General features: G+C 33.0%; 1 protein-coding gene across 5 annotated transcripts; it reads right to left on the bottom strand.

The window, feature by feature from the left end:
• Positions 1-1657: 1657 nt before the first annotated feature.
• On the bottom strand, positions 1658-24080 carry LOC123541530 (uncharacterized). 5 transcript variants are annotated; one of them, XM_053544468.1, is made up of 6 exons: positions 23974-24080; positions 23762-23891; positions 8738-8788; positions 8233-8380; positions 7294-7398; positions 1658-6354 (listed from the first exon to the last, which is right to left on the bottom strand). In XM_053544468.1, coding segments are annotated over exons 2-6 (903 nt in total). In that variant the 5' UTR covers positions 23764-23891; positions 23974-24080; the 3' UTR covers positions 1658-5757. The 5 variants fall into 5 exon arrangements, with proteins under 5 accessions (XP_053400443.1, XP_053400448.1, XP_053400453.1 ...); XM_053544473.1 differs by lacking the exons at positions 23762-23891; positions 23974-24080 and adding an exon at positions 10233-10316; XM_053544478.1 differs by lacking the exons at positions 23762-23891; positions 23974-24080 and adding an exon at positions 10113-10235.
• Positions 24081-24112: the final 32 nt, after the last annotated feature.

Below are 24112 nucleotides of genomic sequence, written 5' to 3'. Positions count from 1 at the left end.
TCGATCCGCGAAAGGAAGGTGATGATACAAACAAAATACCGATATTTTATATAAACAGTTACTGGTTTGCTATGTATATTTCTGCTTTATTATACAAGATCAAAAATAAGCTAAAATAATTCTAAAGGTCTCTAAGGGTGCTGGTTGGAACTCTTTTAATTTTAATGATATATTGAAAGATGTCAATTTTAAGGCGAAAAATGTATTTTCCCAGTCCAAAAATCAGGCAAAACCATGATTTCGCAACAAACACATATTCCAAAATTTTACAATGTACATAGCACTATTGCTATTGTGCGAACGAAGAAATATTGAAATATCATTAACTATAGGCAAAATTTAAATTTTACATATTTTTGGTATCTAAAATAGCAGAATTTTACTGTAGAAAATATATTTTCAAATTCATTAAAATAAAACAATTAAGGTATTTCGAAAATCTAAAACAATCTTCATTATCACCCTCTGAAAACTTTCGAATGATGTATAATGCAACTGGTATCAATTTATTTTTAAGGAGTCGACAACGAAATGCCTTGTTAGGTAAAATATGGATTAAACAGTACTTTTAATGAGGTATGTACATACTATTATTAGAAAAAAATACACTATAACCAGCATTTTATGCAGTAAATAATTCAAGATCTATACATATTGTTAATCATAAAAGCAACTCTGAACTTATTACAACGATCCATGACTTGCTATTGAAATTTGAAACACCAACAAAAATAAGGCATATTTAAAATGCAAGTAAAATAACAATATATATGTAGCAAAGTATTAATTAATTTCTGGATAAGCAGACAAAGCGGATTCCCTTATGAGCAGAATCAGGGTGGCCATTTTATAAATTGCGCGCATGTTTTGTGCTTTTAATTATTGGCAAGATCAGGATTCTCATACAATGATAAAGAAAGCTATCAAAACGAAAGGTTTACACCATCCATGAAAAATAGCATGCCAAAATCATCAATTTTGCACTTTTTGAACAGCCTGCAATGATCTCGCTGCAAGAACAATGCCCATTTTTATTGCATTTCTCAATTTAATAGTCCTTACTGAACGTCAGGATATAAACGGAATGGGGGCCCATCCAACTCGTTTTTTCACAAAATAGCGAAAATGTTCCTGAGTATCAATCAACAAGCACAGAACCCTTCCGTGATTTGAATTTTTCCGCGAAAAGGTGTCTCATTGATCATACAAAGCTACCAGCAGTTAGTTTTCCAACTGACATCAGAATTTTATATGTATCGGCTGTTTAAATTTTCTAAAGAATTAATAATCATTATCTCTCACCTTAATTTACAGACATCCAAAATCAAGAAGTTCTATTTATAACAAATATTGACGGGGGCCAAAATTCAAAGTGTACCCTGCTACCTTACTATTATACAATTTCACTTAAGCCAGTTAAAGCGAGCGCGAGGGGTGTTGCACATCTGATTACCTCTCATGAACAGACTCCATCAGGTCGAGTCTGTTCATGTGTTGTTTTGTGGCGTGCTATGCTTCTTAAATAATTTTTCACAGTTTACGAAGAATACATGCTTCAATTAAGAAGCTCGGTAGAGCTGTTGGATGTAAAACGATTGACAATTACAACATGTGCATAAGTACCATCTTTATACTCATTGTCTTTTGTTATATTCCTGCAAAATCGTATGCCAATTGCTGAATTATTAACTATAATCACTATATTAACTTTCGCCTGACTGAGAAAGGGAATACCTATGAAGTGAATGAAGGAGTAGTAGGGAAATATAAACGTTTGACAAGCAAATAACGAGAACAATTACGTTTTATTTTTCAACAAAATGTACAAGAACAATATCAGAGCATCATAAATAGGATATTTTAATGTGGTATATCACATTTAAGCAAAACATTTTATGACATATTTTCATTGTTTGATTTATTTTATTCATTTAAAGAAATGAAAACGACCAATTACTAAGAGTTAAGTTTCATTCATTCAAAGAAAAAAAAATTACTCTGTGTTAAATTACTAGTTAAAATGTACGTTTTTATCATTTCAATGTAACCTGGTAATTACTCATTCCCCTACTTCCTCCCCAAATACCAAACACATACTTTAATATTAAAGTTTTTTAAAAAGATAAAAAGCATACTCTTGATTTTAGTTTTTTTCCCAGTTTTACAGTTGCATTTTAGATATTGAATCATTTCAACAACCTTAACCAAAATGCATTCTTTTAAAACAGATCTAGCCTCTGAATTAATTACTTTCCAATCTATCTTGGCCAAAAATAGAGAAAGGGAGGTAAAAAAAATCTTCACAAATTTGCAATTCTAATGAATATATATATAAATCAAATATTGATTGTCAATGCAAATCTTTGTCAAATATAATACAATTGTTCTAATATCTATATCATTTCTCGACCAAAGTATGTTTCTAAACTTAATACTTTTGCAAAAAATATTTTATCTTAGCTAGGCAATAAGGATAGGAAAATCAGCTTTCAAAAATACCACTAGTGAAAATCTAATTTGTATCAAGCATTTAGTGAACATAAACATATGGAAAGATCAGTTGTCAAAGTTTCGCACAAATCCATAACTTTGCAAAGGTCTGATTAACCACATTGAACTCTAAACACTTTTAGTCATAAACAAACATTGCAAAAGTAGCCGCAGTAGTAAATTTCAGAAAAACCTGTAAATATATGTGGGTATTTCGTGGAAAAAACACCTTTAATTTTATTCCCGTTAATAAGTTTGATTCTATAGCTTTGATTCATTACTGTACATATTTGCAATGATATCTTAAAACTTATTAGTTATTACTCCTACTTTTACTTGCATTTACTCGCTGAATAAAAAGTAAAAACGGCTCAGCGGTTATGATATAGCTTTAGAAGTACATTTGCTATTTTACTTGAAATAAGTTGAAGAGTGATGCATGCACTCTTCTATGATATCTATAGGAATTAGATGATAATCATTATATAAAATGAACGCAAGGAAACATTCACTCTCGTTAGCTATTTAAAATATTAAGATGAAAATTATACATTTTACCCTATATTGAAATTAACAGCAATTGAAGAAAATGATTCAAAAGGAAAATAGTTTAGTTGTTCATTGCGCGTATGCTTTTAGATTTCAACATCCTAATGCAGTTTAGACAAAATGATTTTGCTGTTTTTAGATTTTTACATCTTAATGCAATTCTTCAGACAAAATGATATTGCTGTTTTTAGATTTTTACATCTTAACGCAGTTCTTCAGACAAAATGATTTTGCTGTTTTTTAGATTTTAACATCTTAATGCAGTTCTTCAGAGAAAATGATTTTGCTGTTTTCATTCTGATCATCCTGAACTTCAAACTTCTGTTTATAATACATGGATATGTATCACGGAAGTGAAATATAGCCGGTGTTAGGGGGCGTGGGCAGTGTTGCATTTTCCATTACTGCTCATGAACAGACTCAATCAAACCGAGTCTGCAATTTTCACTGTTTGCCTTGTTTTCGGTGCTTCCGAGGGATCTACTTTCCAGATTTTATTTACTTCACAACAGCGGGTGTTAAGTGCTGTGTGGCGGCCGTAAATAGTCGCCCCGACTTCATCTCAGTGTTGTTATATTTTCTGACCCTCTGGATCACTGATTTCAACTCATTTACATTTGAAGATTGAATACTGCTTAAGCCGGTGCTAGGGGTCGTGGGCAGTGTTGCATTTTCCATTACTGCTCATGAAAAGACACAATCAAACCGAGTCTGCAATTTTCACTGTTTGCCTTGTTTTCGGTGCTTCCGAGGGATCTACTTTCCAGATTTGATTTCATATTCACATACAATGGTATGCATTATAACAACAATGGCCTTATTCGGTCATTACAGATCCTCAAACATCTGGTAACTACTTATGTTTAAATGTACATTGTTTACTAATTGACCTTGAGAGTGCTAATGTTCGACAGTAAGTTTACAAAGGCGTCAAACACATACCGAAGAACGCCATCAACACTATTAAATATCACTTAAATATTACAACTGTCAGCATTTTTCAGAATACATGAACTGATAGTTTCTCATGAAATTCATGTTTTTCTGAAACTCTGTTCAGTAGCCACCATATTACAAAGTATTAATTTTTGCTGTTGTTGTTTCATTTTCTGTAAGGTCTAACGTCACATCCACACAATAGGCCATACAGCTTCAAAACCTCAACACCCTTGATTCTGCAGCTCAAGGATAGGAGCCCACATTCCTGAGAACAAGTGATTCGAAGTAAACAACATTAACCACTAGGGCACGAAGAACCCAATTAAGATGTACTACCCAATATTCGTCGGGGAATATATTGAATCTTTTTGCCTTATAAGATACCTCGAATCTTGAATCGTAATCTCGTATGTCAAATACCGGAAAACATCACTGAAATTCATCTGGATTTCAATGCCAAATTTTATTGATGTCTTATTTTATTCAAACGGAATCATGAATCGGAATCGGATTCTTTTTTTTATGCATGTATATTCCCAAGTTAGCAACAATAACTTTCAAAGGAGAACATCTTACACTAGTATTGTGTCATGGATGTACACTTAATTTCTGAGTATATAGATTTGATAAAATTGCTGCCAAATGAAATACATAATGTATGCCGAGAGCAGGATTTTCGATACACTAACTAGTCAATCAGACGTTAATTCAATATCATCAAATCTGAGAATTACATATTTTATTTTTATTATTTATTCTTTTTATTTTCGCACCGTCACAATTATAGGTCATATGGCAATTTTCCAGCTTTGATGGTGGATGAAAAACCCCAGGTGCGCCTCCGTGCATTATTTCATCACGAGCGGGCACCTAGGTAGAACCACCGACCTTCCGTAATTACGTACAGTCATGTTTGTCTTGCAGCTTTTGCATTTCAAATAATAGATGTATAAATAAACAAAAACAAATGAGTAAATGTAACGAAGCAGCTTAAAATGATCTAACCATTGATTCCTTTGTAGAATATATATGAGCCGCGCCATGAGAAAATCAACATAGTGGGTTTGCGAACAGCATGGATCCAGACCAGCCTGCGCATCCGCGCAGTCTGGTCAGGATCCATGCTGTTCGCTAACAGACTGCGCGGATTCATTAATTGAAAAATGTTTCAACAAATCTTACATAATTTATGGATAGAGGTAATGAAAACCATATGTAAATTGCAGATAAATATAGCGGATTTACCTCATGATTGAAATATATATTGATACATCGGTGTATGTGCGATCTAAAGTTGGAATGCAAAGGGAAACGGCTGAAACTACAAAGATATTACACCATAGAATGAAAGTTGGTAGAACATCATAATTACTGCACTGGGTATCCCTCTTGAAAGTCACACGAAATTCCACTGAAATAAGACTGAAATTGTATGACGGTTAGAGTCATTACTGGCATACTTAACCGAAACACCGATTTTGTTTGGCACAGATCTAAAAACAGTTTGAATTTGTGTCTTCCAGATATAATACCAATATCCAGGCGCACGCTTTGCTTAAAATTATTCTATGCGATTTCCAAATATATTTCTGACTGGACATGTTTACAACAATCACATTACATGATGAAACGAAGTACAAATATCAGAGAGAGAAACCACATGTATGACGAAAACTCATTTTTTCTGTTAATTACAATACCTATGTTCAGGATTGAGATAGAATTCCTCCTTTTCTATCAATTCAGAATGTGTTCGTATTTGATCTTAGCATTTGGACGTCAAGCGAAAGTATTGTCAGGATGGGCTGCGGTGCAGTTATCAGGGTGCATTGAATCGTTGTAGGTTGGCGGCGGAGGCAGCACACTTACAACTTGCATTTGTCTTTCTCTACTCTCAAGTTCTCTTACTCTAGCTTCAAGTTTTTGCATTGTTGTTTTCATTTTCATATCATTACTTGATCCGCCAGAAGCTGAAGCCTGTCTGTTGTTTGTATCAGAAGCCGCAGCGGAAGTCGTTGAGACCGCCGCAGTATAAGCCACAGCAGGACGGTTATTAGCTCGTGACACAGTATTTCCTCGTGGGTCTTCTTTTATTTGTTCTTGTACAGAGTGCATGGGACAATTGCTAAACAACAGATTCACAAACGAAAGCACGTGCACGATAACTAGTCCAATAGCTAAGCCTCTGTACAATTCGCTATGTTCTCCTTCAATTTCATAGTAACAGGTATTCCTTACTTTGGGAGCATCTGTTGTTGAGGAATTGTTGTCAGGGTTCTCATCTATTCCGCAGTTTACTCCACCTATTCCTGAAAGTATTGAACCAGGAATACACCACAACATTCCCACCTTGCAGGACCAGGGCCAGATATGTTGCTACAATTAGAATATCACAACATTAACATCAGTTAACACTGTATCAAAGACATTTAAAATTTCAGTCAAAGGTTTAAGAAATTAATCTATAAGGATTTGATTTCAAACGCATTTATTTCATAAGCATTAACGTCATAAATTATCATAATAAATGTATGACAAGGGATTACATTCAAAAGTATTAGCTGATTAAGATCTTCCCTGAAACATATAATGCGCTACAGGATATAGAAAGATGTGTCAAAATACTTGTTTTGCGCATGTCTGAATGTGTATTTTATTCTACATGTATATATAGACGTAGGAGATAACTCTTAAGGCTACTCAAATATTGTGTAATTATGCTTCTTTTCTTCTTAAAACACACGCAGTGCTAAGACGAGTGTACTGATTTAGTTCATGCGAAAAATATATAAGTTTACGAAAACATATCTTCTTAAATGAAAACAGAGTATCTAATTTGTAGGAAAACTAGCGAATTTTATCAAATACGTAAAAATATGTGAAATATCGATAATAAACACACATTGGTATCTCAATATTTTTTACCAAATGTGGTGGTTTTGCAAAATATGGTAAGAAAAAATCAGAAGCGCTTGTTATGTAAGCTTTTCTTGAAAAAAAAGCAATTTTAGTTGTGAAGCAATATACTATCTCTGTAAGACAGTAAAATGAAAACAATAATGAAAACAATATATATATTATTATATATATAACAAAAATATATAAATAAATAAAATGATGAAGAAGATTTCATTTAAAATAGATTAAGTGATCAGAAGAATCTGTTGTTTTTCTCTATCATTACTTTGGTGCATTTTTGCAGGTTTTAGTCGTATGTGTACTTATTTGATATTCGTAACGTAAAGTTCTACTTGAAATATATTTAATATGTCAAAAGGCTGTGACAGTAATGCATACGAAACTTTTAATACTTACACCAAATACTGTATTTTTCAATATTTCCAGTAAATTCTTTTTGCTCAACCCTTTCCTGTGCACAACTGTCATGACGTACGATCTGGATATGAAGTTGACCAGAAGCTGTAAGATATCAACTATTTGATATAAACTAAAAGTTTGAAAAGATAAATGGTAAGATATTATTCTAATCTTTGATACATTTTCTTAGCGTTAGAAGAGAGAGTTCTGATTTGTAGAAGGGATCAGAACTCCCATGAAGACAGTTAAATGAAAACAATAATGAAAACAATATATATATTATTATATATATATATAAACCAAAACAATAGAGCATCTTTAAAGAAGGTAATGCCACTGAAAGCTTATTTCTTTACAAATCAGAACTCCCAGAAGTATCAGAAGTCCTCCCTTTCTTTTTCTTTCTTGTCACCACGACAAATGAAACTTCTAAGTGGAAAGAACTGCAGAATAAGAACTTACTTGTTTTGTTTTTATATTACATGTGGTCCTTCATGCCGATATCAGTTTATTGATAAGATTAAATGTTATGTTGAATGATCAAATATTGCTTGTACAGATCAGCTATTACGTGAGAAATGTCAGAATGTCAAACATAAAGAAGCAAACTCTTAATATCTGCCTGCAAGACATTGGAGTTCTTTTAAGACATAAAGGTAATGTTTCTACTAAGATATCACAGTATGGATGTGCGCTAAAAGCAAAATTGTCTGTCAAAAATAGTCCAAAAAGCAATATTACAACGGTATAGTGAACCAAAACAATATGAGCATATTTAAAGAAGGTAATGCCACTGAAAAAGCTTATTTCTTTACAAATCAGAACTCCCAATGCAACAAGTAGTTTTGTAGATTTAAAAAAAAATCCCCCGTACAAAAAAAACGCATATATGGTGTTCCGAACATTTAAGAATTGTTTGAACTCTATGGTACTTACAATAGGCGCTAAAACAAAGCCGGTAAAGGAGTATGGGTAAGGGAAACTGCCTCCGTCATCCATACCAATACTTAGGCTCGAACATGTAACACTGCATACCAAAAAGACTAGAATAAAGAGCTGAAAGAACCATTGATCGTTAATGAACCTGAAAAAAACAACAAAAATGTCCAAGAAGAAAACAAGGAATACAAATTATTACAGCAATACAAATAATGTCATGTTGAGGACCAAACAAACATCTTTGAAGATGATTTAAGTACTCGTATTAATATATCAGGTCTTAATATGTAGACATGCTTTTATCCATTCTTCTGTTTTAACGTACATGTCACAGAAGTTTCCACATAGATTAATTTAATTTATTTAACATATGCTAAAGCGAAGAATAATAATGAACTTTTTATGTACATTGAAGCATGTACAACAAAACAAAATTATTTGAACTGTGTAGTTCTTAATTAACCTTCTATTCGATAAGGTAATTCTTTTTGACTTAACTTACTTCGATGGAGGATGATCTCCATTTCCTTTCCCCATATTTGTGGTCTTTTTCCTAAAAGATGTATCAGTGTATTAATATTCTCTCGATTTATAAGCAGCTACATTACTGTGTAAAATCACTAATATGCAAAATTATCATTTATTGTTTATGCATGGTTTATAAACATAAAATGCATGTTCAATATTTTTCATCAAGAGTACTTGTAATCATGCATTTTTTTCTGGTAAAAGTTTGAATATCTGCAGGTGTAAGTCATGTACAAAACAATGCCATGTTGTTATGTAGCGTTTAACCAACGTCGTAAAACTGTTTGCGCTATTCTTACTGATTTAGTAAAGTTAAAATGAAACTGGTGTTAAAAAGTTATTTAAATGCTCATTAGCGCTCAGAAAAGACTTTGGACAATATATGGTATTTGCAAAGCCGGCATGCTTTATTATACAGGTTTTATGAATTAACCTTTTTACTACGGTTATTATGAGTGTATGCACTTAACACCAATGACAAAATAATTGCAGTGAAATTCGGAATTTCAATAAAAGCAATAAAAGCAAAATAAACAGAAAATTTGAAAACGTAAACATGGTAAAAGACAACAAAATATGACTGATAAAAATGTTGCCTCGATTGATCAAGGTATATTGTACTTTTATTCTAGCGATGCTAACGAAGTCTAATTGTTGGTCTTTTGATTTATAAGTACTCTAAATAGCCAAAATAAGTTGGGGGTAAAATGTTGAATAATACATGAAAATAAAATAGGACAAGAAGAAAATTATATAGTAAATCTCACCAAGTGTATCTCGTTACGTTAAAAGTGATGTACCCCTAATCCCTCAAAAGCGTAAATGGCCCTCTAAATTTGTGTAATATTCTGTTTCAAACATAATCCCTATTGAAGCGTGTAATTTATAATATAAGCCAAGATATATTTTGTATACAAATTGCCGTTCTGCTGTGCTCGCTTTATGCAGAAGATATCCGATATAAAGTTGTTTCGCAATACGGGTATGTATTGATTGTAAAATATTTGTATAGACAGTAAACATTGTATCCTCAGCAACAATAGTAAATACAATCGATTCGCTAACAGAAGGTGACGATACAATCACAATACTGATCGAAATTTTTATAATATTTATAAAAATGAAGTATAACGTAAACATTTTGACCTGTTTTGAATATTCCACTTGTGTCCGAAAAGTACAACAGTTATAAAAATAATTGTCAACTTAACCAATTTCAAGGCATGTACATTACCTGCAAAACATTATAAACGTTTGAGACACACATTTAAAACCCTTTTGCACATATCTGTTACCTTACATGACTGGTAATATCAATTTCTTTGTCGTTTTTGATTTAATAAACTTACTTTCCTTGCCGATGGTATATACAAAAATACTACTTTTAAACTATAACTTGATTCATATATCCATTTTTTGTTTTAAATTCATTCATAGTTTTAAAAAGGAATTATATCATTTAAACTTACACGAAACGATATAAACTGTCACTAAACGTATATAGTTCGCTGATACAATTATTTTACTTTATAAACCGTAACGGTTACACTACTTTTTGACCTAATATTGGTATGTTTATACATTTTGTACACGTACTTATCGATTTTGTACATTTTTCAATACGGCTTAGATCTCAGGTAGAAGTGCCGCATATTGTTTATTAATTTATCACAGTTACAGTTGTACTTAAGCTTTCGCAATAAGTCTCCACTTTTTGTGTTGCTTCGTGAAAAATGTGTTTGTTGATGCACTTGTCAATGGATAAATGAAACATAACAACCTTTTTATTCAACTAGAAATGTCCCTTTTGTGAGGCCAATATGTTCGTGTAGTTGATTTTTCAAACTTTACCTTTCTGTACAATTTCAAGCTAATTTTCAGCATAAGTTAGAATATGAATTATATACTTAAACATCTGTAGAATATAAAGCTACAAATTGGAGTAATCTGAATGGAAACTTCTTCCAAAATCTGCAAAAGCGTAACATATGTGACTTGTCATATTTTATAATGAGGAATTTAATTGTATATAACATTATTTTTGATAAAGTTATATTTACCTTTATAAAAATGACAACTAAATAATTTGTTACTTTTAACAACAGAAAATATCACTTTCTACCTGATATCAAGGGATTCTGAAGCCGAACGGTTAAGGTTGTTGACTCCGAATCTCTTTCTTAAAACTCATGTGAGATTGTAACCTAGCTTAAGGTGTACGAAAGCGAAAGCAATCGCGAACACTTTAACGGTAAGTTCATGACTCTATACCGTTGCCCGCTCGTGCCTTTGTCTGAAATAATACCTGGTGAGCCACATTAAGTCTTCCTCCATCACTGAAGTGGACAGCAGTCATAGGTTATGAAACTATGGTATTGTTACTAAAACCACTATGTACTTGTACATCATAAATGCATCAGTGGGTAAATTATATCGGCTGCAATCAGTAATCTTTATCAATTTACATGTATTATATAATGAAACTGCTTATATCAGAATCATCTACAAATATATCTGCAATATTTCTTGCAGTATATTAATTGATTTTTTTTCACACATTTAGACAAACTTTTTGTTATGAAAATATCACAGATTCACCGCTTGCAATTAAAAATAAACACAACCGAATACAGTGGGCATCTCCGTGAGCTATTTTACATAGTTGAAAAATAATGCATGTGTTTTCCACACTGCTATACATCTCATATAGGAACGCACATTTTAAACTCCCTTTATGTGTAAAGTGATGGATCATCTTTAGGTGTACAGCCTTTGGTATTACTCCAGTTCAAGATTATGCTGCTTAGTTTGTTGTAAATGTCACAAAAATATTTTTTGATACAAGCACGTAAAGTGTTTGATGGCAATAAAAAATAGTAATCCCAATTTTATCATGAAAAGTACTTGTAATCTAATTTTTGGATAGTTCATGTGTTTAAAGGTATGAGTCTTGTATGCCTTAATGGAGTAAGACAGTGATGTAATTATGTTGTTTACCTACACCGTCATTCTACCGATCACGCTTGCCCGCTTTGCTCAGTGTGATTAGCGCAGATCTACAGATAACCAGTTCCTGAGTCGATACTCAGACAAGGCGTATGTTGTCTGAGTCGATTTCATAAAAGGCATTGTGTCACAGGAAATTTCGTTCTCCAACTCTGATTCATGTGAAGAAGTTGGAAGTTACTTGCGAACAACAGATTAATACCGGTACAGAATTCAAGTACACTGGTTACGTTAACATTAGAATAACTGCTCGCCGTTACATAACTGTTGAAAAACAACGCTAAACCCGATGCGGATGCGCAGGCTGGTCTGGATCCATGCTGGTCGCAAACCCACTATGTTGGTTTTCTCATGGCGCGGCTCAAATACGACTGGATAAACATACGATAAGACAAACTATCTCGTTTCCTTTTCTAGTAATGTGTCCCAAGTCTTTGAAAAGCGAAACAACGTCGCTATGAATTTCTGTTATCTACTGTCTCAAAATATGCTCCCTGCTAATAAATTGTCTTTGTATCTACGTCATGTATCGCTATTAGTATTACTATACATACAAATAAAGTAAGCCAGTGTCGTTATGTTCGATAAAATAACTATTTTGTAATGCGGGTATGATTATTCAAGCTTTGTAGAGATAATAAACCTTTTATCTTCAGCAACTATTAAGTGCAATCGGTTAAATAACAAAAGCGCGTATGAATACAGTCTTCAAGACGGGTCGAAACATTAAATTATTCATACAGAATAAATTATAAAAAGGTATTTTTACCCGTTTTATTAAATCCTTTTTTGTTTAGAAAGTACGAGAGTTAAAAGTATCCAATAGCATTTTGAATATTATGACGATGTTTTCTTTTCAGCAACCGTAAGAATTTTGTTATTGGCGCAATGAATGGGTACAAGGAAACTGATCATTCTATAGCAATCCTTGTGGCGGTTCGAGCCAGGTATCAGTCGCAAAAAAATCTGTTTATATCTTTGCATTACATTTGCTATGTGACATTTTCTCTTGTTTGGATCAATATTGAAACCGTTAATTTTTTGTACTTGTACAAAATCGACAGTGTCTTTAAATTTATCAATTACATTAAAAATTATGACAGGACAAAAGCTATCTAAAAGTAGATTAAATTTATAAAACAAAAACAGTAAAGCGCACAATGTTCCAGAAAACATTACATGATTAGATAATATAACACAGAAGTGTATCTATATATTGTCAATGGCAACTTTTAATTTTTGAAAAAGTAGTATATACATTTGACTAACATAATTTCTTTCCTTCATAGCAGTTGAAAAGTAAAAAATTAAATACATCTTTATAAATCAATAACTGCAACTTTTCCACATGAATTAGAGGTGAAGGACTAAATAACTTTTGACAAAACGTTTTTTATCAAATCGTCAGGAAGAACATACGTCTCACGTGGGAATCAAACTTAAGAACCGTGATCCGTAGATTTGCCCTCTTCCTGTTGAGCTAACCGTCGGGCTCAGATAATTAATATGCTTGTAATACCAGTTTCTTTTTATTTTAATGGGAATTAAATATACAAATTGTAAGCTTTCTGATTCTGATATTTAGCAAGTGTGCATATAGACATTAAACGTACTTGTTTATATAACGGAACATAATTATATATCTGTACAGCAACAAGCTCAACTAGAATTGATACTACTGTTCGGGTCGCCCGTCTCCCTATTTTTAGTAGTATTGGCCTTAAATTTATTAAAATGGAGGTAAATATTCTGCGGGGGCTAGTATGGAAATATATTTTCAATCCATATTTAGCGGGAGGCAACCTATCTAAATAATGAAACTTAAACACAGTTTTTCTGAAACGATATTTTGAAATTTCAGTCTCTATCGATACCTTTAGAGATCTTGATAACAATATATAAAAATTGACGGCATTCTCTCTGAATCTACAATTCTGTTGCGTGTGTAAGGGATCCCGTGACCAGACGGGATTAGTTTTATTTACACCGTCCCGTGAATTAGAACATGGTGGTGTGAAGAGTCATGTTAGGTACGTATAAGAAACCGGCTTAAGCGCCCCCATCCGCAGTGGCATTTTTGCCACGGTGATGCCCCAATGTGTTCCTTTATTTGTTCGTGTTGTACTCGCGGCCCGCATGCTGTGTGTTGCGATTAAGTGAGGCTGTGGTTTTGGTATTCCCTGTAGAAAGTTCATTTCGATAGAATAAGGAGCAGTATTATGGTATTGGAGCATATTGCAATATAATTAGACATTATTCTTTTTGTTTTGCAGAAAATCAATTCGGTTTTTATAACATATATTTATAAAGGGTCTCGCATCAAATGGAAGAGTTATGATGAATATTTAAATGAACTTCAAAAACTGACCGGTGCTGAATTCAATTTAATTTAATTAAGCTGTTTTACTCCATTAAGACATTTTGGAATTCAACAGAATCTGTAAGAATAATAACCCATCATGTCATTATTCTTCATAGCTGTAAAATAATGACTAATGTACATTCCCAACAGAAGCGATTTTTACACACATTTTACCATATTTGTACAGAGGCTGCTGAATTGCGATGGACAATCATTAAATTGTACTGACTTTGTTTTGTTAACAGAATTGTTAAACTTATGAAAATAAAGTTTCATACATGAGACAGAAAATATGGTTTATCTTTAAATTTGCGGGATTACAAGAGGGATATGTAAACATAAGACATAAACATAAATATTTAAATAAGTAACAGATTTATTGTTCAACAAGTATTACAAAATGCCATACATATAGTCAATTATATTTTTTGTTGAAATGATGTCATCACTAACAAGCTTTATCTATCTAGTAGTTATACATGATTATTTGTATAAATAATTGTGTACAGAAACAAATATTGCAAAAGTCTTTGTCGCCCTTTAAAGACATTTGTCTTTATTTTTCTAGTGTGAAAATCTTCAAAGACAAAATTTACTGGTATGTTTCAAATGTATTAAAGTATTTTTATATTTTGGTACATGGTTACCCATCAAAAACAATTTTACTTCAATCATTCTAACTCTTACAACAATACAAAACAAAACATAACATAAAAAGGAGCGTACGTAACATAACTCTTGTCTATTTCACTTACTGCTATATGATAAAGTAACTATGACAACACCATAAGCTGTTGTTATGACACTTCATGTGCGCTTTTCGGACCTCGAGTTCAAGTGGTTAAGGTTAGTGACTTTTCACTTGCCTCTCGCCGCTGTGGGTTAAAAACCTCACTGAGAATGAATAAGCTGGCTTAAGGAATGGCAGTGAATCTACCCAGGTGCCCGATCCTGCTTGAAATAATTCTCGGGGTCTTCGTCTACCATCAAAAACTGTAAAGCCGCCATATGATCTACAGCTATGTCGGTGTTACGTTAAATTGAATACAAAGAAAGATCTCCATTTATTTTGCTATTTAAATGAATTTCGGAACAATTTATTTTGTTGTATGTTGTAGAAACTCTTTAGAGGTTGACAAAGACCGGTACAATGATAACGTGGTGTAAATAAATATTGCAAAGCACATCATGCCGTTTAGCCGTCTTTTGTAAATATAAGAATATGACATACGGATATTTACACTTTAATAAAAGTAATATATGAGCCACTTCTTATACAATTCAGGAACAGAAGCATAATTCTGACTTACATTTTTTTGTATACAGCTCATTTAACCCAGAAGTAACACAAAAATATTCGAATGAAATATTGTAATAAATATGCAGTGCAAAATCACAATAATGGAAAGATTGAGCAATATGAAGCGCCTTTATTTCTTCGAACATAGCTTTTACAGAATCATAATTTGTCTTAGCAGTGTTGACAATACTACAATTATAACTATTAACAAACCTGCATGTCTATCAATTGTACATCTGGATATCTGTATCAATACTAAATATAAACACGCGCTGCCAAATTATTTCAATAGTGGTGTTATGTACAGAGATTATATCATTCAAAGCCACGATTTATTATCTCATTAGTAAAGAAGACGCTTAATCGAATTATCGAGGAAGTTGAGATTTCAAAATAGCATTTTTTTATCCATGATTGTCGAACAGCTATATTTGCAGTTTTGGTAACGTAAGTATAAAATTAACAAATGACTAATTAGGCAACGTAAAGTTGCAGTTTAAAACGATCTAACCGTGAAGCACATTGCATAGAGATAGTACCTAAGTTTTTCAAATCATAGGTTTGAAGTTAAAAAGCTTTGAAATGAAGAGAAATGTCCATATATTTCTCAAAAACAGAAATATAGACAATATTTTAACCAGAAGTGCTGAGTTATGAGCATTTATTATTTTCATGATAACGAAAATTTTGTGATCAAGGAAATGTAACTCTTCTTGAACAACGAGAGCATAAACATCAAAGGGACATAATATAGTCAATATTTTCTAATTGGGTGCATTTGATTTAACATTCAACTTTGATCTGGATTGCTAAATACTGATCCATGATACTGTGTGCTAAAAATTTAGAACATCTGGAACAGTTTATTAACAGCAAAACTATGCTTTAGCAGAATCTAAATAGAGTTAAGCTCTAACTGGGACTCGAACCCAGGACCTCTCACCCCTAAGGCAGACACTCTACCACTTCCCTATAACAGCAGTAGCTAATAGCTATGCAGTTTAATTGCTGGATTACATTGCGTGAACTGGAACAATAATCGGTGAACTCCGGATTATCGCCGTATTCGCTTTGTTACCTAACGGCAATTTTTGTGTAAAGAAAAAATATAATCTAATGCTGCCAACGTCATAATTGGTCAAATCTGCCCAAATTTCTCTGACGTGTTATTCAGAGTATGAACTTACTAACTGGCAGTACCAGTGAAATATTACTTACACTGAATCTTTTATATTTGCCCTTTTTGCAGCTGCCGAACGGCAAAGACGATGAGATTTGTCCAAATATAAGTAATTAGTTTACCAGTTTTGAGAGGATTTCAATTGATGGGAAATTACAGTTACAAACTAAATACCTTTCTGCAACACATGGAGTCATTAGCATTCACTGTCAATCAGTATTATGACTGAGATCGACTGTCATTCATTCATTTCAAAGTTTCATAGACAGAGTCCGTTGTTTACATTTTTATCGTAACCGGTGCACTTGTAAAAATCACTTTAGTTTGAAAAATCAAAGTATGCGAAGAGCTATGGTACGGTCTCTACATTGCAGCACAATTATTTTTCGCCCACTAATATTACGCAAACGGAAACAAAATTTTAAGGAATAAGACGTAAATCAAGATGATATTTAAGCGATGCGTCCTTCGAATACGCAATGGCTGAAAGCTGTTACATGACATCAAACAAATATAGACATTTTAAGTTTGCAAAGATCACAGAACACGACACATTGCTCGAGAGAAATGATCCTTCAGTTGAAAACACATGTTGCTGTTTGTTGTTATACGTTTAACAGTAACCTTGAAAGTTTCATACGTACTACTTCTATCAGCAGTTAATTATGTTTACTTTCTTCCGATTTCATAAGGCTTTCAAGGAAAGCTAGTATCTGGAAAGGCTCCAGAGCTCTTTTCACCTTGGGAGTTCATCAACTCGTTGTATGTGGGCGGTGGAGGTAGTACACTTAACCCTCTCATTTCTGTTTCTCTTTTCTCAAGCTCTTTTACTCTAGCTTCAAGTTTTTTTATCTTAGTTTCCATTTCCATTTCAGTGCTTGCTCTTGCGGTATTAGAAGCCTGTGCATTGTTTGTAGAAGTAGCAGCAGCCTGCTGCAGGAGCTGCTGCCGGACGATTATTGGCCGGCTTCACTGTATTTCCTCGTGGGTCTTCTTTTATTTGGTCAATCACACTATCTGCGGGACAGTGGCTAAGCATCAGGTATGCAAATGAAAGCGCATGCATGACGACTAATCCTATAGCTAAGCCTTTGTACAGTTCGGCATTTTCTCCTTCAATATTATAATAACAGGTATTTTTAACTTCTGTGTCGTTTGTTGCTGAATTATTCTCCTTGTTCTCATCTATTCTGCAGTTTACTCCGCCTATTCCTGTAACTATTGAACCAGAAATACACCACAACATTCCCACCCGGCAGGACCATGGCCAGATATGTGTCTACAATTTAGATATCACAATATAAACAGACGTTCATCAAAAATATTATTCTGGTTAATAAAAGTATTATACTTCAAACGTATTGATTCATACGCATTAACATCACATTTGTTCATAGTAAATTTAGAACATGTATGACAACAATTTAGCCCCATAAGTATAAACTAACTAAATTCTTCTCTAAAACATGTTTGCAATAATAACAAAGGAAATATGACTGATTACAAGTTTTTCGCCTGTGTGAAATTGTATATTATCAAAACTGAAAACCTTGACATTTTATGAAAGTCATATCACTATTTTATTTCAGATATTTTGTACAGAAAGGTCCATTTATGGTATAGAAAAAAATTAAAGAACAACAGCGTTGTTTGGAATTATTTAAAAATGTGGATCCGAGCACTTTCGGGCAGGATAGAAAGATAGAATTTATTGTGGTAAAATAGACAATATATCATACAACAAATACAAAATTAATGTCAACATAATAAATGTGAACATTAAAATGCTATTGTAGATGACATATAACCAATACCAAGGATAACACAAAAAGAGAGCATAAAGTCTTCTTATTTCCGTCGTGGTCCTTTAACATGATACTCTGATAAAGTAACGAATCTAAATGTTTGTCTGTAATCCAGTCAAATGATTGATATATAAATCAAGAAATGTACAAACTGATAAGAATATGATAAAATAAACCTTAAATTATAAAGGATTATAATTATGATTAAATAATGCGTTGAGTTTCAGTTACATTTTTATTGATTTGACATTCATTATCAGACTTTTACAATCCAAAATAACGTCGAAATATCATGCTAATTTAACAGTACTGTATACGAAGATTATAATACCTACACCACATGTTGTATTATTCAACGCATCCAGTATATTCTTTCTTGTCAATCCTTTCTTTTGTACAATTCTCACGACATACCATCTAGATGCGAGGTTGACAAGAAGCTGTAAGATATTAGTAATTCAATATAAACATCAGACTGTAAAATGATTAATGATATTTTTTTCAAGCACACTGTAGGGCTTTACCTTTTCAAGCACACTGTAGGGCTTTACTTTTTCAAGCACACTGTTGGGCTTTACCTTTTCAAGCACACTGTAGGGCTTTACCTTTTCAAGAATACTGTCGGGCTGTATTTAACTTTCTACAACATTTTTATATTCACTGATCATCATAAAAATTGTGACTACATGAAAGATAGTGGCATCAATCTAATGTCCAAATTTTTTTCTCTTTGTTAGAATGCAGTGTTGCTTATAATATATGTTACATAAATGTTCCTGTGTAGTGTATAGACATGTGCATGTAAATATATAATTAGACAGGGCTATTGGGCACATATTCAGATTTTATAGTCTATATTCATCACGTAAGCAAGTATATACCTACCTTTCAAAACTGAAATTATCATGAAGTGAGGTTTCAAAATAATTTTAAAATCGAATAAATTTAAACTGACAATACTAGACACATAAATTCTGCCATGATTATTTTCAAATTGTAATCCAATTGTAATTTACTGATAGTGTATTCTCCGACAGCAACCTTGAGGTACTCATGATTTTATATCATTTTAAGTGGTCATATAATCAAATGTAATGATCAAGTGATCAAAATAAGAAATATTCAGCATTAAGAAGAAAAGTCCAGAACGTTCCCGCCAGATTTGCACCGTTCAATGCATTTTTTTCTAGACATAATAGATGTGATCCTACACTTGTATTACATTTTCAATGTGACAAAATAGCTCCTGTTTAATGAGTATAGCATATTTATATTAACTTTATATTTCCATTAAATCATCGCCATACGCATTTAGTCTGTAATACAGTTTGACTTTAAGAGACTAGACTAGCGCAAAAAAGATACTTACCACAATTCCTAACAAAAAGCCTGATATGAAGTAAGGGAAGGGAAAACTGCCTCCATTATCCATCCCTGCACTTAGGCTTGACAGTGTAATACTGACCCCCATAAAGACAAATATACAGAGCTGACAGAAAAACTGGTCGCTTACGAACCTGAAAAAAACTTACACTTTAAGTCTCCTGAATAGAAAATGTAAAACACGTCCAACAATACAAATTATATTGAGATAAAACAACATTTTTAGATATACACTAGTCTTCTAGTAAATACTACTGTTTTATCACATAAATATCCAAAGACTCAAAGTTTACAATCACAACTATCAGTCTAGCTAAAAATATAATTTAAATGCACCCATTCCAAACTAAAAACCTTATATTACAAATATGTTATTTCAAAAGCAATTTTCGTTCCTCAAAAGATAGACAAAGTCATTTAACTTAACTTACTTCTGTGGCGGGTTTTCTCCATCCCCTTTCCCCATGTTTTAGTCGATTGTCTGAAAAAAATATCCATGTACGAATATTCACTGAATACGCGATTACAACTTAATAACATTTTATTGGTGTAAGTTATTATTTGAGCCGCACCATGAGAAAACCAACATAGTGGGTTTGCAACCAGCATGTTTCCAGACCAGCCTGCGCATCCTAGCAGACTGGCCAGAATCCATACTGTTCGCTGACAGTTTGTCTATTATCAATAGGCTTTGACAGCAAACAGTATGGATTCTGGCCAGACTGCGCAGATGCGCAGGCTGGTCTGGATCCATGCTGGTCGCAAACCCACTATCTTGGTTTTCTCATGGCGCAGCTCATTTATTTCTTCCACACAGAATGTTAGTAAAATACACAAAGTACTTGCACTGTAATGTTGTTTGAATACTAGTTCTGTGTATTTGGATAATAAGTGTTATGTATATTCGTTAAGCCGTGCATACTTTGTATAAACAACATATAGAGACCTCTTTGAAATCTATGAACTGCGCTAGGGATTCTTGAATGAATTGAACAGCAATGCCAATACGGTATATACTCATCTAAACACAAAAAAAATAACTTTCTAACCCTTAATTCAAGTTTAGTTTACAGTAGCTTGCCACAACAAGAAAATGATTCCTTTCCATGAGTACTAAAAACTCGAAATAAAAGTCAGGCTATCGTTATTTATACCACAGTCACACATACGGCGCGGATAGCTACGTTTAGCTACGGATATAGGTCACAATAGCCTAAATAGTTTCCCCTATATATTCTATATAAAACTGACCTTTTTCAAAGAGCTACCAAACATAGCTAGACCCATTTCAGAGAACAAATCCTTACCTCATTTTAAAGAGTTATGATAAAACTGATATAAAATGAAGAGAAAAGTAGGGGTCATGTATCTTCTAAGAAAGATTTCTCTGGTCACATTTACTTACTGTAAACTGACATCAAAATCACACTGCTGTGACCTGAAAGTACTACTCATACTAAAATGGAGCTTGACTTCACCAAATACAACCTGCTGTCCCATTTTTCCTGCCAAAATGTCAACAATACATCCACAATGAAATTTAAACAAAAACTAGCCTCAATTTAGATCTCTGTTGCCATGCCAAGTGAAAAATTAGTGTTCAAATACCTGGCAGCCATTACGCGACTAGACCAGATGGCTCCCACGCTGGTTCCTTTAGTTTAGTTAGGCCTATAAGAAAAACTGTTTTTCTGTAACAGTCTCATTTCATTTGTATAGTACCAGTAACACATCTGCATGAAAAATATCAAGTTTCAGCTTGATTAAATCAGTTTTCCAGGTTTTATGGCATTTTCAGTAACGCGTGTCCCTGCGCCAATTTTCCTTCAAAACTGATGTCGCGACATAATTTTTAACCAGTTCTTGTAGCCAGAGCTGGTTTTTGCCCTATTTCATAAACTTTCACCATAATTTGCAAGCAAATTACACATTAACACTTTGAAATATACCAAATGTCCCCTCTGAAAGGTATAGATGGGCATAATTTAGAGAGCAAATTTGCATTTTTTTAAAAAAAATACCCCCAAGACAGTGAAAATGTGATTTTTTGGGTTTTTAACCATATTTTTGCAGCAAAATTTCAATGAAATGCTCATTTTTTACCAAAATCTGACCAAACTAGTTCATTTATATCAATATCTGGACAAATCTCATTTTTGCCCACATTTCTTATAGGTCACAATAGCCTAAATAGTTTCCCCTATATATTCTATATAAAACTGACCTTTTTCAAAGAGCTACCAAACATAGCTAGACCCATTTCAGAGAACAAATCCTTACCTCATTTTAAAGAGTTATGATAAAACTGATATAAAATGAAGAGAAAAGTAGGGGTCATGTATCTTCTAAGAAAGATTTCTCTGGTCACATTTACTTACTGTAAACTGACATCAAAATCACACTGCTGTGACCTGAAAGTACTACTCATACTAAAATGGAGCTTGACTTCACCAAATACAACCTGCTCTCCCATTTTTCCTGCCAAAATGTCAACAATACATCCACAATGAAATTTAAACAAAAACTAGCCTCAATTTAGATCTCTGTTGCCATGCCAAGTGAAAAATTAGTGTTCAAATACCTGGCAGCCATTACGCGACTAGACCAGATGGCTCCCACGCTGGTTCCTTTAGTTTAGTTAGGTCTAGAAACGTAGTAATTCGTACCGATCCGTACCTGAGCCGTACGGTTCGGTACGGATTGATACGGGTTACTACTTTAAGGTACGGCTCAGGTACGGATCTATACGGATTACTACGTTTCTATCCGTGGCTAGACGTAGCTATCCGCGCCGTATGTGTGACTGGGGTATTACACTGTAGATATAACGACCCATGTTAAATCAGTTGTAGTTTGCTTTCCGATATATATCGATAGCTTTTATGATAATTTATTTCGACAGTTAACTCAATTTTTATATTTACAGACAAAAGAAATGCGTTTCAGATCCCTTTGCAACTTTGGTTGCCAATTTTGACATGTTATTTTTTTCGAACGGCACTCATTTGCTTATACCAGGTAGAATGCTAAACCAAATTGTAGAGTACGATACAATGAGAAATAATACGACAGGCTAAAATATAAAAATACGAAAACACGTAAACAATATGATAAGATACGATTAAATACGAAACGAGAACATACATATCATCAATCTCACCTAATGTATCTCGTTCTTTGTTTTAATTATGTGACCTAAATCCTCCAAAAATCAAAATGTTGTTATCTTTTTTAAGTATACTATTTCTATTATGCTATTTATCTGTTTTTTGCCAAATACTTTTAATTTTATACGTACAAATGACTTTAAACCGTGAACAATGTAATTTAATCGCCTTATATAAACCCGATATATTAACTGTTTTGAAATACGGGTATGTATTGATTGTACAAACAGGTATGTTTGGATCCTCCGCAACAATCGATTTGTTTATAGGCTTTCTGACAAAAGTGACTATCAACAGTTTCTCTTATTACAGGTAAGACAGGTTGAAAAGTTCACTTTATTTATTATAATGGAACAGCAAATATATTGATCGAATGAAATGGTCGGCCTGTCATAACTACGATGCGAGACTATTATCTACAGTTGTGTTAGATTACAGTTAGCTTAATCTACAGCTAGTAGAGTCGTTTACAAATTAATTGTCAAAATCAATATAGAATCATTAAAGTTTTGCCGCTGGTCTGAAACAAATATTATCACCGATAATGGTAGATATTATGCTATTATAAAAGTACAGCACAATTATTGCCATTTTACTAATTTTATAGGATCCACATTAACAATACTCTTTTAGAAGTGCAATTGATAACTCACATTTTTTAATCTATTTAAATAGTTAATTCCTCATAATTTTAAATTCTTCCCGACAGTATACAAAAAAAAAATTAGGTCAGATATCTGTATCAGTTTTCAATTGACGTCATTTTGTGAAACTGAAATAAATAAATATACCTACATGAACGGTTATAAACTCCAGTTGAAAGCATAAACTTCCCTTTTATCAAAAACTATCAACAACTACCACAACTTCTGTTCAATTACAGTACTGCACTATTTTCTGACCTCAATACATGAATGTCAATATACTAATAAACTTTGATAATGTGGCAGCTGACCTCAATACAATCGACACTGTTATTTTCCAATAGAGGTAAATCCAATATTTACTTTTAAAATGGATCTATGACGGATTATCTTTGAACATCCCTAGACTTATTGGACTCAACTGCCACATTATCAAAGCTTATTAGTACTAGTATTTTGTTTATATCGATCTTTACATTTCACAATACGACTATAACCGTAT

This window comes from Mercenaria mercenaria, chromosome 1 (assembly GCF_021730395.1).
Source record: "Mercenaria mercenaria strain notata chromosome 1, MADL_Memer_1, whole genome shotgun sequence".
Lineage (NCBI taxonomy): Eukaryota > Metazoa > Mollusca > Bivalvia > Venerida > Veneridae > Mercenaria > Mercenaria mercenaria.
This window is presented reverse-complemented; position numbering and strand designations above follow the sequence as displayed.

Coding starts and splice junctions, on each gene's coding strand:
- LOC123541530 (XM_053544468.1), bottom strand. Junction 7,399..8,232: donor GCTTTGTTTTAGCGCCTATT/GTAAGTACCATA, acceptor GATATCTTACAG/CTTCTGGTCAACTTCATATC. Junction 6,355..7,293: donor TGAAAAATACAGTATTTGGT/GTAAGTATTAAA, acceptor TTCTAATTGTAG/CAACATATCTGGCCCTGGTC.